Here is an 18,013-nt window from a genome sequence, read left to right as displayed (position 1 = left end):
ATATATATAATCTTTTCGACATCTTCAACTCTTTCTGGAAAAAAATATAAGTATGTCTAGCAGCGGAACAAGTAACTTTTGTACTTCTTATTATCAACCAGACAAAACTACACTATATATTAACTGGCCGAGAAAACTTTACATGACAAATACAAAAGAGAGACATAGAGAGAAAACAAAGAGAGAGAAATAAAAAACAGAGAAGACAACATCATGACAAGAACGAGTGTATGTCCTCACATCAAAGGAAAAAAATTGGACAGATTAAAAAAAAAAACTGTCGACAGATAAATAGCAAATTTGATTTCTTTGACAGAGCAAAAGACAATGACAGGGGAGGCTGCGTATGTGCACAATTCTGCGCTCTCTCTATTAACCCGTGCAAACCGATTCTTGTTGGACCGACCAAATTAAGGTTTCAATGAAGCGAGTCGCTGCTTCCGGAACGATTGCGACACGGATTGAATCGTAATCCCCGCTCCACCGTCGGCTGCCGCTTGGAGGAATAGCGGGACGCCGCGTGGGCCGGGCAGCTCACCCTCTGTTCCCAGGCAAGAATGAAATTGGACGGTCTCAGTTTTCCGGCCGCGTGGCCGGGCACCGAGCCGGCAGCTGGTGGAACCCTTGCAAACCCACGTACGATGGCCCTGGCGCCGCCCAGGACGTTTCGGTGGGAAGCCGTGCGGGTCCCGCCTCGATTGGACGCGCGGGGACACCTCGCCACCTCCCCGGCCGTCGCCATCAGGAACGGCAGCCACGTCGACCGCCGCACCGTCTACGTAAACACCGCAACGGGGAGGAGGGGAAGCCTTCTCTGCAACGCTTCCCTCGTTCTCCGCTCTGCTCTGCGCACTGCTTCGTCGCTCGGGCTACTCACAGCCAAACTCACAAGTAGTCAGTCCGCTTGGAGCTCACCTCGCCACTCACTGCACCGGTCCCTGCGCTCCCGTCGCAGCCAGCCGGAGACGACAGATGGCGCACGACTTGAGCGACGACTTGGAGCTCGTCGCCGCCGACGGCGACTACTACTTCGACGACCTCGATGACGGGTTCCGGACCGCCGGCGCCAGTGAAGAGGGCGGCGCTACCGATCCGGTACGGCTCCCCCTGTTGTTCCCTCCCTGTTTTTTTTTTTTCCTTTTGTAACGGCAAGATTCGTGAACATAGCATGGCAAACATCTCCACTCCAGCTTTTGCATCCCGTGCCGTCGATCCGGGTTACAGTTCGCAATACGGAATGATATGATAGACTCCAGCTTTCATGCAAGATCTTGTCCGTTTACCAATACCCCTCGCATAGATGGGCCGAGACGTATTATTGCTCATGCAAATTAGTCAGGTACCATTGCAAAAATCATAAAAATTGAAAAATACTATCGGTGTGAGAACCTCATAGCTAATAGTATTTTTCAATATAGATATTTTTATGATAGTATCCAGCTAAATTTAGCTAAAAAAATGTTACAATCATTGTTACGCAGAATATTTAAGCAAACTGTTGCAATTGATCAGCGTGATCTAGTATACGACATGACTCCTAATATAAACCGACTTATAATTATGATATACTAATATATCTTAGGGAGACTTGTTTGTGATATCACATAAAATCCCACAATCATGGATTAGCCATCGTAGTTCAGGTCTACTAAATAGACTGAGGATAGAAAAGATCAGATACTTGGATTAGTCCTCATAGTCAGGTTTACCGGATTGACTGAATATAAAAAAATCTGATGGTTCAAGGTATTGCTTATTGCACTATAGACAATATCAAAATGTCGGCAAGTCAATAGCAGCAACAGAAAACTCGTTAACTGAGACCAGCTATCCTTGTCAACAAATCATATAGGAAGCTGAAATGAGAAAATAACGATCTAGTACTTTACACGAAGATGGTAAAATTGGGTGTTCAATTTCCTGTGACAAAATTTTAGTTCATGTTCCAAGCTATAGTCGGTCTCTAGTTCTTATTTAATTATCTGGGTGTGCTGCACAAGGTGCAATTTCTTCCACAACCCCGCAACAAAGATAAACAGACGCCATAGGACTGTTGGAGCTTCTTCAGTTTGCTCTAGGACCTACCTGGTAAATAAGTTGTTTTATATCTGATGAAACGTCCTTTTACTATGGCTGAATGAGCAGATGGATGATACTTCAGCTTCGGAATACAAAGAAGGGAAAGACATGCAAGGAATACCCTGGGAAAGGTTGAATTATAGTAGGCATCAGTATCGTGAGATGAGGTTGAAACAATACAAGAACTATGAGAGCCTTAGAAGGTCGCGCAGCGGACTAGAACAAGTGAGAATCCCTTCTTTTTCACTTCTTTCGTGCTCGCATTTCCAATTTAATTAACCCAATTAACTTTTGTTATGTAATGCCTGGTATATTCCTTTTGTTTCTGAAGGATTGCAAACAAGTGGAGAGAAAAGATACTTTCTATGATTTTCATTTGAATACGAGAGTGGTCAAATCAACGATAGTGCATTTTCAGGTACAATTTGACTCCCATTTCGTTCAGAACTCGCATGCATATCAAAACTGGCACTGGCATAGAAAGTATTTTTGGGTGAGGCTGCAAAGTTGTTGTTCGATTAACACTCAAATTTATAATATTTTCACCTCAAATTATTGAAGTCTGCACTAACAATTGTAGTTCAGCTGTCAGTGTTGATAGTTATCCCAAAATGGGCATCTGCATTCATAAAGTGTCAGGACCACAGTAGTGACTTATTTCCTTTCGTTGGTTGTGAGTCGCTACACAAATCATTACCTTAAGAGTTGTCATATCAAGATGCCATAGTGCTCCTTGTGGGTTACTGCACAGTTCATTACTTCAGCTTTCATCACGATGCACTTTGCTTTCATGTCTGGAGTTGCTGTTTCTTTCTTGGGGACTTGTTGTAAGATGACTCCTAAAGTCCTAAGGGTTGATAGCAAGGATGGATTCCTTATACCCATGACCCTCTATCCCAATTTCGGATGGTACAATCCAATCGTCCTTAGCACAGCTAGGGCATGTTTCTTCATTGGGGATTAAAAGTAGAAATATCTAACTGAGATACTCTTCAGGTTCCACAGAGTCTACTGTGTTCCCTTCTTATACTTTCTTATTGTCAAGTTTAACAATTTAACAGTAGCAGCTCTAATTTTGAAGTCACCACTCTTAAACTTCCTTGTTTGGCAGTTTGACTACCCTGCAACAAACAAATGCTCTTTTCCCTGAAATATTCATCTAGCTTGTTTATGATGATATGATGCTGAAATAGCTTTGAAAATATTTTGTACTGCTGTGCATATCATCTTATATGAGTTATTAACTTGCATCATTCTGTGTTAAATGATGTTGCTATTCTTGTGGCTTCTTTCTGTATATAGATATAACACTCAGTGAAGGTCATATGACGGGTTGGGTCCAAATATTCTAAGCTGAAGCTATAATTTTGATGTCAGCAATTAATCTTGTGATATTAGGACATCTGCAGTATCTTGTTCCATCAGGTCCATAAGCAGGTGGATGAGCATCCAGCAGCCGGAGCAGTAACTACAGGGTTGGATTATGGTATGATAGGATGTTTTATGATAGGCAAAGCTGTTAAATGAATCACCTGGAATTCCATTTTTGCAGGTTGGGTGCAAGATCTAGAGTTTCCGAAATTATATGCTGCATGATCATTTATTGTTAAACTTTACACATTACTGTGTTTGATATGCTTTCATGCTAATGGAAATAGTGTGCAAACTTATGCTTCTTGTTACGGTTTATGGGTGTATATTGTATAATATCATGTTCTTCATATGGGGCTATTGTGTGGCTAACCATTCTGAATGGCAATGCTAACATGGAGCTTGACAACTGAAAGCTCAGACCGGCCTACACATCATAATTTACAGATTGTAGAAATTTGGAAAACCGAATATTTCATTTGGTCTTATATATTGTTCATCAAGAGAGCTCCATGCTAAAACTAGCATGTCTGTAAGACTAATATCGAAACCGGCAACAGGAGGGTGACTGTTGAGAAATTTGCATGGGAATATGGGTTTTTCTGATTTTTTATGTGTTCAAGATCTTCTAGATGATGTTAGTTGGGTCAGTGTTTGTGATATTGTAAGGTGGTACTAGTACATTTGTGAGATCACACACAGAAACATAGAAAAGTTCGGTCTTATTTTGTCCCTCTGTGGCACCTCACTTGACTGTTATAAAAAACCCCCAATGTCATCAGCATTTGGTTGCTGGATAATTGAATGGATGAAAGAATTAGACGTCCTGTTTTATAACAGGAAGCACATTAAACTTCGCGTGGTAGCTGCTAAAATAGTTTCACTGGCTACTATTATTATTTTTTTCTCGAACACGCAGGAGAGCTACATATCATTATATTAAGATAAAGAACTCACAAATATAGGAGCCGAACGGGCGGCCGGTTTAGAGTTTAGTTACATACCCGCCGGTTGCCAAAGAAATGACCTCTAACCAGCCTACTGCAACAGCGATCTCAACCCTATAGCCCCCGCCACACCCCAAAGGGTGGCTTCCTCAGATATATCACGCAAAAGCGTTGACACCGAAGGGACAATCACCATGGAAAACACACCGATTCCTTTGCTTCCAAATGCTCCAATCCACAAGGATTACCAAACTGTTGAAGCCCTTTCTTGAATCTTTTGGAGCTCTCCGGTATGCCTTCCTCCACCATTGCTGGAAGCCATTCATTGCTCCAACCGGCGCCAGGACTTGGAGACCTACTCGATGGAGATACTAGTGTCACTGGCTACCATTATGAAAATACTAGTGTCACTGACCTGCATCCTTGCATCATCACATCTTGTAAATGCTACATCAGTATCGTTTGCATTCTCCGTGACATCTATTGCAAATGTACTGACCATGCTCTGTGAAACACCTGCAGCTGAGGAATCTCCTGTGGGCTGCATCGAAGCATGACGTGTACTTGGTGCAGAACTACTCTGTAATGCATTGGTCTCCGCTGCTTCAGAGAGGAAAAGAAGTGCTCAATGTGGCCGGCCAATTGGTCCCAACGGAGGTCTGCATCATCGTGGCACGAGATTATAGATTATTACCAGATCTACCCTGCCCATCAGTCCCTGACCTGCAAATGCTACCTGCTGTGCAGAATGTCAATGGGGCTCGGCCGTTGTCGAGGGTGCAGATCAGCACCATGGCGCTGAAGGACAACCTAATGGTGGCCGGTGGCTTCCAGGGAGAACTCATCTGCAAGGTAGGAGGAGAAGTGCACCTAGTGCAGATTCGTCAGTATTTTCTGAATGTCATTAGCTCACAGGTTTCCCACTCCTGTTTCAGTATGTTGATCGACCCAGCGTGGCGTTCTGCACGAATCAGACCGGCAACAACAATTCCATCACGAATGCCGTGGATATCTACGAGTCGCCCGAGTAAGCAACTCGGACGATCAATTCAGCTTATGATTTCTAATATGGGTGAGGAGCATATGTATTGAGAGTTTGAATTTTTTGATGCAGCGGAGCCACTCGGGTGATGACCGCGAACAACGACTGCGTCGTCAGAACGTTCGACACCGAGAGATACAGCCTGCTTGCCCAGTTCACCTTCCCATGGTCTGTCAATGTGAGTATCCAGTACTCTGAAGCTAGCAACCTGTGCTGCTGCATGGCGTTCTTGGTTGCTCGTGTACTGAATCACTGACACTGGCGATGCAGAGCACGTCGGTGAGCCCTGACGGCAAGCTGGTCGCGGTTCTTGGCGACAGCACCGACTGCCTGATCGCCGATCCCCAGTCAGGCAAGGAAATCACGGCCCTGCGAGGCCACCTGGACTACTCGTTCTCGTCGGCGTGGCACCCGGGCGGCCACGTCCTGGCGACGGGCAACCAGGACGCGACGTGCCGGCTGTGGGACGTGCGCAACCCGTCGCGGTCGTTCGCCGTGCTCAGGGGCAGGATCGGCGCCGTCCGGGGGCTCCGGTTCTCCCCCGACGGCCGGTTCCTTGCCGCGGCGGAGGCGGCGGACTTCGTGCACGTGTACGACGCCGCGGCCGGGTACTGTGTAGAGCAGGAGGTGGACCTCTTCGGGGAGATCGCCGGCGCGGCATTCAGCCCGGACGGCGAGGCACTGTTCGTGAGCCTCGCCGACCGCACCTACGGCGGCCTGCTCGAGCTCCGCAGGCGGCGGTCGTACGGCTACCTCGACTCCTAAGTCCTATCTCTCAAGTGTGAAGTAGAATGAATATTGGTTTTTGTCGTTCCTAGCCTTCGAAATGGCAGGTGATGGAGCACCATCTTTTTTATTGTTTTGGTGAACACTTGCAATTGCATGTTGTAGGTATCGTGGTTTGCCTGCTGTTTGCTATAGATCTATAGATTGTAAATCGGGTTGTTGATGAGCGAACTGTAACTCAGGTTTTGGTTATGTAATAACACCCTTGATCATGTACTGTAAAATGCTCCCCAAAAAAGAACAAAAAAAGTTAGTGTAAAAATGGCAACATGAGCTCATCGGAGAACGAAGGATTTTTTGTTCCACGATCTCAGCTTCATCTTAGCCTTGCAGTAATTCGGACCTTCGATCGGGGTAGGTTGGCTTGGAGAACTGTATCCTGTCTTGCATCGACCCGTGACAGTGGAGGCTGAAAAATGAGATAATACCTGAGCATTATTTGGGTTCGAAAGCCCAACCGTATGATACCCTGCAGGCAGATGGGCATGATCCATCTGGTGCAGTATGCACTGGATGGATTGCAGTACGTAGTGTTGTTCCGCGGAACTAGCCATCGGATTGGAATGGAGTCCTCAAGCTTGACGGGTTATTCTATATATCCTAGGTGCAAATTAATGAATCTAAGCTACCGCACATCTTTTTATTTTAACTAACAACACTATTTTTATCAAATTATACAAATTTTTAGAAAATCAATATAATTGATTGAATAAAAAAAGTTAGTTGCACCCGTAATATATTCTGCTCAGTTGTATTCTATTCTGTTCTTCTCCTAACGAAGTTTGCAAATGTCAAAGCATCTCTGATCCTGACCAGATCAGTCCTCTTTCGAAGTTTCGAGTCCTCCTAAGGGCAGGAAAACTGATTACCACACGCGTGAGCTGGGGAAGTCGTGGCCCACTGCCGGTCGTCCGTGTCTGATTTGGGCACGTGGCGGGTGGGCCACGAGCTCGCGCGCCCGCGCGCTCACGTGCAGGTGTAGGCCGGCTGGGCCATATTGGTCCGGATGGTCTTTTAAGTTTGGGCTAAATTTTTTGTTGAGAAAATTTGTGCTGAAAAATATGTTTGAGAAAGTTTGTGCTGAAAAAATTGTCAGAAATTTTTTTCTCGATAAATTTTTGTGCTAAAAAAAATTGTGCTGAATTTTTTTTCTCGGTAACTTTTCCTTAAAAACTTTTTCCTAAAAACTTTTCTTCAAAAACTTTTTCCTAAAAACTTTTCTAAATAATTACTTGGTACTTTTTGAAAACGATTTCTCGATAATTTATTTAGAAAAGATTTTTTGAAAACTTTCTAAAAAAAAGAAAGATACGGAGGAAGAGAACTTTCCAAAAAAAGTTACGAGTTGGCTTTCATGAAACGCGCGTGAATTAGTGCCGTCGTCCTAAGGCTGGCTTTAATCCGGTCAAAGAGAGGATGAAACGAGCATGAGCAGCCATGCACGTACACAAGATCGATGCAGCTGCTGCTGCCTTTGTCTGATGACCATCTCCATCGATCGATCGGCACGAAGGCGACGTACGTGTGCCTTTAGCTGTTCGTTTCTTCTTGTTTCGTGATGCTTAGGCTTGCATCTCGCCTAATTGGAAGCTGCGACCAAGGAACGGAGAAGGAAGATTAAAAAGCAGCAACGGTCCCCTACATCTATCGCCGATTCAAGTAGGCGTTATTCTACAGTCTTCGCTCCGTCGCAGTGGTCGTGGCATCCTGATTAGGCTAGCTTTACAGCGCATCTAGCATTGGTGCCGATCGGAGGCCTCAAGAAATCATCAAAAGCGACGATCATATCACACACTGCTACCTCTCCGCCTTACGCTGATCAAAGGGGAAATACAAATACTACTTGTAGTACTAACGCACATTTGGTCTTGGATGCACACGGCTTTCTGCGCCAAATCTGCTGTGCGAGCAAGCGTGCGGTTAGTTGCTGGTCAAAGCAAGCAAGCATCGGCCGCCCAGAGATCCATGTTCCTCGACGAAAGATGCTGAACTGCACTGCATGCGAGCGTGCGAACTTTCGGACATGTGATGTTTGTGTGTCCGCATTTGCACTTGCACTTGCATTTGCATCTGCGGCTGCCTGCCCAAGATTCCAAGCCAAAGGGCCAAGCAACTGCAGTCTTCACTGCATCAGCTTAACAATATAATGTCACTTGCATTCACGGAATAGAATTGTTTCTGGAATAAAGCGCTGGCACACATGACTGCATGCTCTGATTGTTTGTTTGACGTGCCTGCCTCTGCATGCCGGAATCAAAGCGTAACTAGCTTTTCTGGGACAGTGTATCTACGTCCATAATTTATGCATGATACTCAATGCAGAATGGATTATTTCTGATCTAGTTTCCCTGATCCCTGGTCAAAAGTTTTAGGTTAGGAACAAGCTAATGGCAGTATTATGTTTATTAACATAAGTTACTAAACTAGCTTGAGACCATATTGATACCCTACATCCAATCGGTAGTTCCAACGTTTTAATACTGTGTTTTGAAAGTACTAGGGTGATGACACTTTGGTAAGTATGAACATCATGTGGTCAGGAAATCCAGCGTTTCCTGGGTACAACTGAAGTTGTCAAACTGTAACACATTCTTTAATCTTTATTATGAAGAAACAATTCTATAACATTTACTGTAAAAAATATAAGCCACATTAGGATTCCTGACGGTTAAACATTTTAACTTTGATCATAAATATATAAAGAGTTAGGTAGAATGGGAACATAAGATTGATGTTAGTATTATGAAATGTACTTTCATAACATATATTCCTTTTTCTCGTAAATATTATATTTTTATAGAAATAACCGGTCAAAGTTGCACCTCGTAGATCATAACATGTCCTCATGACATATTTCTAATCATTAGAGGGAGTAATATTCTTTTTTTTAACGGTGTTTGTCGCTGGTGCTCACGCTTGGGGATCAAACCCAGGCGGTGCACTCCTGCGAATTTAACATTTGCCAAAATATGAAATGAAGAAAAATAATATATGCAGGACAAGACACTTCTTCTGTTCAGCATTTTATTTTTGCTGTTAGACAAGACACTTCTCTTGATACCATACCATACGTAATATGATTATTACATTGACCAAATATGCTAGCTGATTTAGGCGTGATGCTACTCCGGTACTTGTCAAGATAGCACATTTTCTGTTTATATCATTGCATATAGCATGATTTGAAATAATCTAGACCAGAAAATCTCACGCCACCATATTTTAGAGATCTAATCGATCCCAAAATATGTGCAATTCTACTTTCTTCAGCTCCATATATTCTTCTAACCAAGGCAACAATGTATGTGGAGCGCATATGCAGATTTGATATATAGAAAAGCTTCGCCGACCAAAAGGCTAGGAAGGTCTTCCCAGCCAACGAATGATCCTCTGCTGATGAGTTATTATAACGATCTTTAAAAATTTGGCCACAAGAAGTTCATTAACTTTTGTCCAATGGACGAAAAATACTTGCAAGTTAGGAATATATTCCCACTTCTTAGTAGTTCTCTGCATTCCCAAACTAACCTGCAAAAACCAAAACTTCCTTCTCTCACATAGCATGCATTGTGCTCCCTGCTAAATTTTTATAAGCAGAATGATGCTCACAAATCCTACAAATTAGTTTGTTATTTTTAACTAAACAAGTGGTAAATCGCTACAGCAGCTTCAATTGCATGGCTAGATACTATACATTGTAGAATGTAATATCTGTAGTACGCTATAGTTGTCTGGGAATCCTAATGTTACCAGTATCAGATTATATTTAATACATTTATATATAAAGTACACTATGTTTTACCTAACCAATAATATAGGTGATCCTTGCTCCAAATATGTCATGCCTCCCATTAAATCAGTTTTAATTCCTTGCAAAATAATCAGTTTTAATTGCATAACAGATATGTGAAGCTTGGCAACTTAACGCCGAATTGCCAGTCGACATGCAGTTACCAAAGCCTCCATCTAAAACAACATATAAGGCCGAAAGCTTTTCCAATGTAAGATCAAAAAATGACACTGTGCCTTCTTAACGTATGAATATCAATGACCCTAGTATTGAGTCAATATGATTTGGATGATTCATATTAACATAGTTAATGAGACTAACATAGTTTGTTAGTATGTAATGTTTAGTCTTATAGATGTTATGTGATGAATTTGAGGTTCCAAACACATAAAAAAATGATAGTCAAGGCCAAAGAAGAGGTTTATGAAGATATAAAGACTTATTGTTTAGACAAGTGATCATGGTGTTGAGAGCATCACTTATGTAAATATGTTTGTTTTCTTTGGTCATACTATAAAGAGGAGTTTCCATTTAGTAGCTTGATATAGTGTCTTTATGTTAGTTAACTAGTAGGTGATGCACACTAGATTCGACTAGCTAGCTCTAAAAGACCAGAGAATTCCTTTGAGGGAAACTTTTTTATATAGACGGTTCGGAAACCCCGTGCAAGATACTTTTTTAAACCATCTGTGGAACATCTGTGGAAAAGAGTATGTACAAATCAGATTTGTACAGATAGTTTCTGAACCATCTATATAAACTATTTATACAAACGGCTCGTTATTGGAACCGTCTGTACTAAGTTTTTTGGAGCTAAAAAAATCTATATAAGATATATGCTAAAAACAAGTGGAACACTATTAGTACAGACGGTTCTAGACTTAAAACTGTTTGTACTAATTTAGTACATACGTTTCTAAGTGTAGAACAATCTGTACTATTCCTTTTTTATAGACGGTTCTAATTTAGAACCGTCTGTACTATTACTACCAATAGTATAGATGGTTCTAGTTTAGAATCGTCTATTGTTCCTTTTAGTACAGACGGTTCTAATTTGCAACCATCTGTACTGTTAGTACAGACAATTGTAGTTTGTAACTATATGTACTATAGCATTCCGTTTTGTTACAACTACTCGTGCTATTTTCTCATATGGTTCTAGTTTGGAGTCGTCTGTGGTATCATTTCTACAGGAGGCTCCATAGGTCCGTCTGTACAGGAGCGTCCCACTAAATAGATTCTGTAGTAGTAGAAAGACTGGGACTTGAATTTAACTGAATTGGACACCGTATTATATGAAGGTAGTATGAGGTCTCTCTACTATCAGACAGAGAGTTTGTGGCTTGAAAACAAAAGGCCATCGTATCATATAGCGGTCACCGTATGAGGTACTGGCAAGCCCCATCGTTTGAATTTCTGACTGTTGGAAGGAGGCCATCGTATCATACGGTGCTAGTCGATCACTATATTATCTGGTGACTGGAGTTTCTACATCCCGAGCTCCAGTGACTAGTTTTTTGACTTGGGGCTATAAATACCCCACCCTCCAGCCATTTGGTGCTACTGAAGTTCTAAGAAAGACACACACTCATCTTGGAGAGTTTCATGGCCACCTTTGAGTTGAAGTTGAAGATGAAGGCAATTAGCACTAGATTAAGAACTTGATTTTTACTAGTTTAGGCATAGTGTGCATCTAGCTAGTTGATTAGCTTAGAGTTGGATCAGGTGAGTGATTCATACTTGTTACTCTTGGTGTTTAATCTATCTATACCTAGACGGCTTGGAGGCGGTGAGCCTTGCAAGACCCGCCAACCGAGTTTGTGAAGTGATCACAAGTGTTGTAAGTGGAAGGAGTGACCTATTTTTGAGTAGCAAAGCACTAACTTAGTGAAAACGGCAGTGAGCATCCGAGTACGCCTAGTAAGAAACCCACTAGTTTGTGGGGTGCTCTAATGGCAAGAGCCACGGATTTATCCGACCAGGAAGCTTGGCCATTGAGAGAAGCTCCAATGTGGACTAGTGGTGAGAAGTAACTCATCGATACCACATGAAAAGTCATCGTACTGAGTTTGCACTCTCTATCTCATTTACATTCTACATTTACTTATTGCATCATTTACCTTCCATATTTACCTTTCCTAAAATTGCATGTGTAGTTGCTAGGATTAAAACCTAGAGTTCAAACTTTGTGAGTAGCCACACTATGAAACCTAGAGGATATTTAGATAGAAGTTGATTTAAATTTATCTGATTGAATTTAGCCAAATAGTTTTTAGAAATCCTAATTCACACCTCACCTCTTACGGCATCAACGTTCCTCAATGCCTAGTGAGAAAGTGATATATGGGGATAGGGTAGATATTGGTAGGACTCCTCATCTTGACGGCAAAAACTTCCCTCACTGAAAGTGATATATGGGGATAGGGTAGATATTGGTAGGACTCCTCATCTTGATGGCAAAAACTTCCCTCACTAAAAGATCTTCATGTCTTTGCTATCTTGAGGCAAAAGGTTTAGATGTTTGGAGGATGATCAATGTAAGCATTAACCCCTTGTGTAGTCCTAACAACCCTACAAAAGTCAACAAAGAAGAGTTGCAATTTAATGTTATAGCTAGAAGCATTTTATTCTCATCTTAGCATTGATGTTTTTAATAATGTTTATAGTCTAACAAATCCTAATGATATTTGGACCAAGCTCGTAAAAATATATGATGGTACAAAAGATGTGTCTGAAGAAAAATATCATGTTGTCAAGTCTAAACTGAATAATTTTGTCATGCTCCCTCGTGAAAATGCTAATGATATGTACTCATGTTTAAATGTTATTATCAATGAGCTCAATGGCATAGGCTTTACATAAATGTAAGATCAAGATGTGGTGAGAAAGATGCTTCAAGTTTCACTCTCGCAGAAATATGACAAGATCATCACCATCCTTCACAACCGTGAATATTTGATCAAGATGACTCTCACAAGGGTTCTTGGGAAGCTCACCACACATGAGCTTTACATCAATGAAGGACCTTCTTCATCAAGCAACAAGAGTCTTGCTCTTTCAAGCAAGCAAGAAAAGCTGAAGAAGAAGAAGAAATAATGGTCAAGTTCATCTTCAAGTGAAGAAGAAGATGATGAATATGATGATGATGATTCAAGTGAAGATGAAGTTGATCCCAAAGTTCTTGAAATCATCAAGACTTGAAGAAGATCAATTCCAATGGCATCCCAATGACAATCAAAGATGTCACCTTCACACATATGAGGAGAGAACATAACAAGAAGTGTCTTGGATGTAACGAAAGTGGGCACTACATTGAGTTTCACCCATATCTTTCCAAGAAGAACAAGCTTAAGGAAGAAAAAGAGAAGAGTAGGAAAGGGAGAGAAAAAGAACTCACTAGTGTTGGCAAGTGGGTAGGTGTGGAGGATGATAAAGCATCAAGCTAAAGCTTAAGTGATAATGAAGAAGCAATTTTTAGCAAGAAATTGACCACACTCACTATTAAGGAATCAATTCCTCCACCACCTTCTTCATCACACATGTGCCTCATGGCCAATAATATTTTTTTTTAAAAATGTAAGTGATGATGACTCCGAATATGAATTTCCTACTTATGATGAGTTTGTTAAAATAATCAATGAGCAACATAAGGCTTTACAAAAACTAGCTAAAATTTTTAAAATTCCTAAACATGCCCATGCTCCATTTGTTACTAATTATGAAGAATTAGTTAGAAAATATGAATTGCTTAACAAGGAGCATGAAGAGCTTAGTGGAAAATTTAAAAATCTTGAACAACTACCTAAGGCTCGAAAGAAACCATTCATCTCGCTTTATCATGTTAACTTTAAGATGGATGTTTCTACTTCTTGTGAGGATTTAATTGATATATCATTCTCATCTACTTGCACTAACCTTGCAAGTGCGAACGATGAGCTCAAGCAACAGGTAGAGAGCTCAAGGACATGGAATAAATGAAGCAAAGAAATGTCAAAACTCCTCAAGATATTGAAAGGAATGGGCATGAGCTTGAGTCAGCAGTTCATGTGATTGACTCAAGGGGAGGGAAATGGTTCACCGAAAAGAAGCTTGCAGATAGAGCAAATGTGACTTTCTATCTATGCCATGAAGAAGGCAACATGTCCTATTTTTCTAGTTATGTGTTGGCAAAAATTCTAAAATAATATATTGTTATGAAACTAATTTTGATGATAAATCTAATATTCCCCCACTAAAACTTAATTGAGTTTGTGATGGATGCAATAGAACTGTGGCTACTTGCTAACTTGAGAAAATATGCTTCATGACCACCAAATGGACAAAACTAAGAAGTGCAAACTACTACATAAAAAAGGCTATCAGTGTCAGTTCATAACCGACACTAAACAAGCGATATTGATAACTAGCTGATTATCACTGTTAGTTCAGAACCGGTGGTGATAATCGGGCCCTGAATTCAACTTTTTATGCAAAAAAATGGAAAAAAGTTCTTGCATCCGGATGGGAATTTGTTGTTCAAGGGATTTGATCCTTGGATCTCTCATCTCGCGCTAAGCTACTTGACCATCCCACCTCATAGTGTTTGTTGATAGCAACAGAATATTTTTTTCCTTTTGATATGTCAGACTCGGTTTTAACGGACAAAACCAAGTGTGGCTTATATGTGCCCAGGAAGTTTAACACACATAAGGACGTCATAGGTGAAGTAGCAAAAATAATACTTTACTTAAATAAACGTTCACTTCTTACAAATAAAAGACTTCACCTAAACAACTTGAAAATTAGCCTAAACGACAGCATCTAAATGACGACAGCGGGACGAAAACATTGGCGACTAACACTCCACAGGCACCGACTGGAAGACACGCTCCTTAGAACACCAGGTCGTCGTCTTGGAAATCCTCAAAGTCTTCCACTGAGCAGCATATATTTTTGTAGGAGAAAGCAAGGGTGAGCACATAAAGTACTTAGCAAGTGTGGGAAAATAATGACATGCAGGCTTATATCAAGAATAGGCTAACACATGGTAATATTTGCGTAAATGCGAGGAATGAAAACACATTTGGACCCAAAAACATTAATCAAGTATTAAATGAATGTAACCCAAACAATCCATCATCTAGCATACAAGGTTCCCCACCCTGCATACCACAACCGTCTAGTACTCCCTGTACTATGACCAAAACCACACCATCTGGTACTCCCTATACCAGAACCAAAACCATCCATCCTCTAATCATGTGAGGATCCAAGTCTCTCATGTCCGTGAGCACGGCTGTTATAACAGTTTTACACTCTGCAGAGGTTGTCCAGCTTTCCCCACGAGTCAGTAAATTCTATGTTGCCGTGTTTGCAAGACAGTTAACACACGCCAGTGGTGTGCTGCCAAGAATCACTGTATGACACTTTCCACTAACCAGAGACTAATCCAGTATGTGTCTGCCCACTAGGTTTCACCGCCAGGCTTTACGCAAGCAAAGCTCCTACCCAGAAGCACTCTTTTGTGCTGACCCAACGCACACTGGACAGACTCTAATCAGTATGTCACGCCTTACCCATATCAGCCTCGTGGTTGGTACGTTACTTCTTGGGTTGTCGCTCCACAAACCGGTCCTTACTTAGGTTACTTGAGCAAACACTAAACCAACATCATAACCATGACAACCATCAAAACTACTTTACTCAAGACCTAAGGTTCCATGTTGCTAGACCATTAACATATTAACCATCATTATTGCATATTTCATTAGTCAAGATTATGGCACTTCCCAATATCCCAAAAGCACGGCTAAGCAATCTACCCACAAAAGACACCTAACCATAAACCATCTAGGTTTCAAGGGATGATAAGGGAAAATCTAGGGAAAACCCTAACATAGGTGACTACCCGTCATGTTGACAGACATTGCATACAATTTTGTAAAACAAAGCATTTAAAAACATAGGTTCAATATGATCAAGGACACTTGCCTTCTCCTTGCTGCTGCTCAGTGTATTCTTGCTCCTGGTCTTGATGTTCCTCAAATTGATCCGGGACGTTGTCAGCTAATCGCATTATAACCGGCAAATAAAAAAATAAGATATACTAAGAACAGAGCACAAAACAAAAGAACAACAAGATAAAAACTGGTTAGAAAGAAAGAGCACTGAAAAACAAATCCATCGGCGCAAGAATCGCTTAAATCGGAGCTACGATAAAAAAGTTAGGGCTAAAACAAGTCTAGGGTTAAATCTGGAAAAGAAAAGGGCTTATTTTGAATTAAACAGAAAGTTCAGGGACCTTTTTGTAAAAATAGAGGGACCTAAATGTAATTATGAAAAAGTACAGGGACTTAACTGTAAAAAGATAGGGCTCTTTTTGTTATTTCAGAAAAGTCTAGGGGCTAAATTGTAAAATTACTAATTAAAGGAATTATCAGATTTATTTTTATACTGAAAAAGCTTGAAATACTGACTGGGCTGCTTTGGTTGACGTGGCATGGTGACAGAGACGACACATCAGCAGAGAGGGCTAGGTGGCAGCTGAGGTGGCTAGATGACATGGCATGGCTGCTGACTGGATTAAGTAGCGACACGTGGCAGCCTCGGGTTGGTCAGCGAAGGGGTATAGATGCGATCTAATCTGGGCCGTGGGTTTCGGATCCGACAACTGAGCTCAAAGGGGACGGTCGGTGGAGGGGTTCTCGGCGGAGCTGAGCTCGGCACGGTGGCGACACGCCGGAGCAGGGGGAAAAAGGTCGTCGCCGGCCTCAAACTTCGACGACGAGCGGTGGAAAAGAATCGGGGGAGCGCGGGGTATCCGTTTTGAGGCTTACCGAAAGCGGCGCGGCACCGAAGAGGCTTGGCGACGATGGCGGTGACTTCGGGCGGTCGGAGTTTCGCGGGGAGGGCGCTACGGCTTTAGGAACTCGTCGATGAGCTGGGGAAAAGTTGTGTGGTGCTTCGGGGGAGGCGTAGGGGCGCACATATATAGGCGGGGAGGCTCGGGTTGGCCGGGCGAGTCCGAGTAGGGTTCGGCGGCGGTGAGGCCAAATCCGAGCTCGGTTTTCCTCGTTTAAACGCACAATTTTTAGGGATAAGGCCGGTTAGAGATAGAGGAGGTCTAGCGCTTTAATTTGGCAATTTTTTAGAAGCTCTAGGGTTCAGGATGGCTCGGATTTGAACGGGAGGCGGCTGCCGGCGCGTGTTCGTGTCCGAGTCGGAGTCCGACCGAAGGAAGAAGAAAGGCCTGACATGCGGGGCCCGCATGTCGGCGGCTCAGGTGAAGGCGGCTCGACGCGGGCGTCTTCGGCGTGTTGGCTGGTGCGCGCGAATGGGCCGAGGCAGGGGCGCGGCCCAGGTGGAAAAGAAGGCCGAAGCGGCTGCTGGCTGAGGCCGAAGAGATTCGGACCGGGAAAAAGAAAAGGCAGCCCGAGAAAGGATTTATTCTTTTTCTTTTCTTTCTAAATTCAAAACCAAGCTTAAAATTCAAAATCAAAGCAAAATCTCTTCAAATAAATTTCATCAAAAATCAAATAAAAATCCTATTTGCCTAATTCAGCATGAATGCAAAATAATCATTTATATCCTATGTCAAATATATATTCTTTCATATAAAATAGGATTTTCTCTCTTTTAAATTATTTAAACTCATTTTAAAATTTAGCAAATTTTAAGAATTTTTAAAGGTGGAAAAAATTAGGGTGTTACATGATATTTCTGATCTACAATTTTTTATAATTATTTGGATATCTAAATGACTTCAAATAAAAAGTTCTAAACTAAAAAGATGTAGATCTCATCGAGAGCTATAATTTTCATATGTCTTCCTTTGACTCGATATGATAAGTTATGAATTTTTGAAAATGAGATGCAAAAATTATTATTAGTGTCAATTTAATATGAACCAACACTAATACTAACTTTCTTATTATTATCTGTTTTTAATACGAACCAACACTAATAATAGTTTTTCACTATCGATTCTTGATATGAACCGTCAGTGATAGTATTAGTGTC

The 18,013-nt window shown here is 41.7% G+C and overlaps 1 protein-coding gene across 3 annotated transcripts; it reads left to right on the top strand.

Moving 5' to 3' along the window:
- The first annotated feature begins 611 nt into the window (after positions 1-611).
- On the top strand, positions 612-6,544 carry LOC133916012 (uncharacterized WD repeat-containing protein C2A9.03-like). 3 transcript variants are annotated; one of them, XM_062359472.1, is made up of 8 exons: positions 612-1,095; positions 2,146-2,304; positions 2,411-2,497; positions 4,920-5,054; positions 5,145-5,249; positions 5,333-5,424; positions 5,512-5,617; positions 5,710-6,544. In XM_062359472.1, exons 1-8 carry the CDS (start codon positions 973-975, stop codon positions 6,202-6,204), a joined length of 1,302 nt encoding a protein of 433 aa, XP_062215456.1. In that variant the 5' UTR covers positions 612-972; the 3' UTR covers positions 6,205-6,544. The 3 variants fall into 3 exon arrangements, with proteins under 3 accessions (XP_062215456.1, XP_062215458.1, XP_062215457.1); XM_062359474.1 differs by lacking the exons at positions 612-1,095; positions 2,146-2,304 and adding an exon at positions 3,478-3,565 and having other exon boundaries at positions 2,475-2,497; XM_062359473.1 differs by lacking the exons at positions 612-1,095; positions 2,146-2,304; positions 2,411-2,497 and adding an exon at positions 2,634-3,565.
- The last annotated feature ends 11,469 nt before the right edge of the window (positions 6,545-18,013 follow it).

The sequence above is a fragment of the Phragmites australis genome, chromosome 4 (assembly GCF_958298935.1).
Source record: "Phragmites australis chromosome 4, lpPhrAust1.1, whole genome shotgun sequence".
In the NCBI taxonomy this organism is placed as follows: domain Eukaryota; kingdom Viridiplantae; phylum Streptophyta; class Magnoliopsida; order Poales; family Poaceae; genus Phragmites; species Phragmites australis.
This window is presented reverse-complemented; position numbering and strand designations above follow the sequence as displayed.

Bases quoted from the DNA above. Each gene is read 5' to 3' on its own strand.
- LOC133916012 (XM_062359472.1), top strand. From the start codon at position 973: ATGGCGCACGACTTGAGCGACGACTTGGAGCTCGTCGCCGCCGACGGC. The intron at 1,096-2,145 runs GTACGGCTCCCC...CTGAATGAGCAG, and splicing joins AGGGCGGCGCTACCGATCCG to ATGGATGATACTTCAGCTTC. The intron at 5,425-5,511 runs GTAAGCAACTCG...TTTTTGATGCAG, and splicing joins GATATCTACGAGTCGCCCGA to CGGAGCCACTCGGGTGATGA.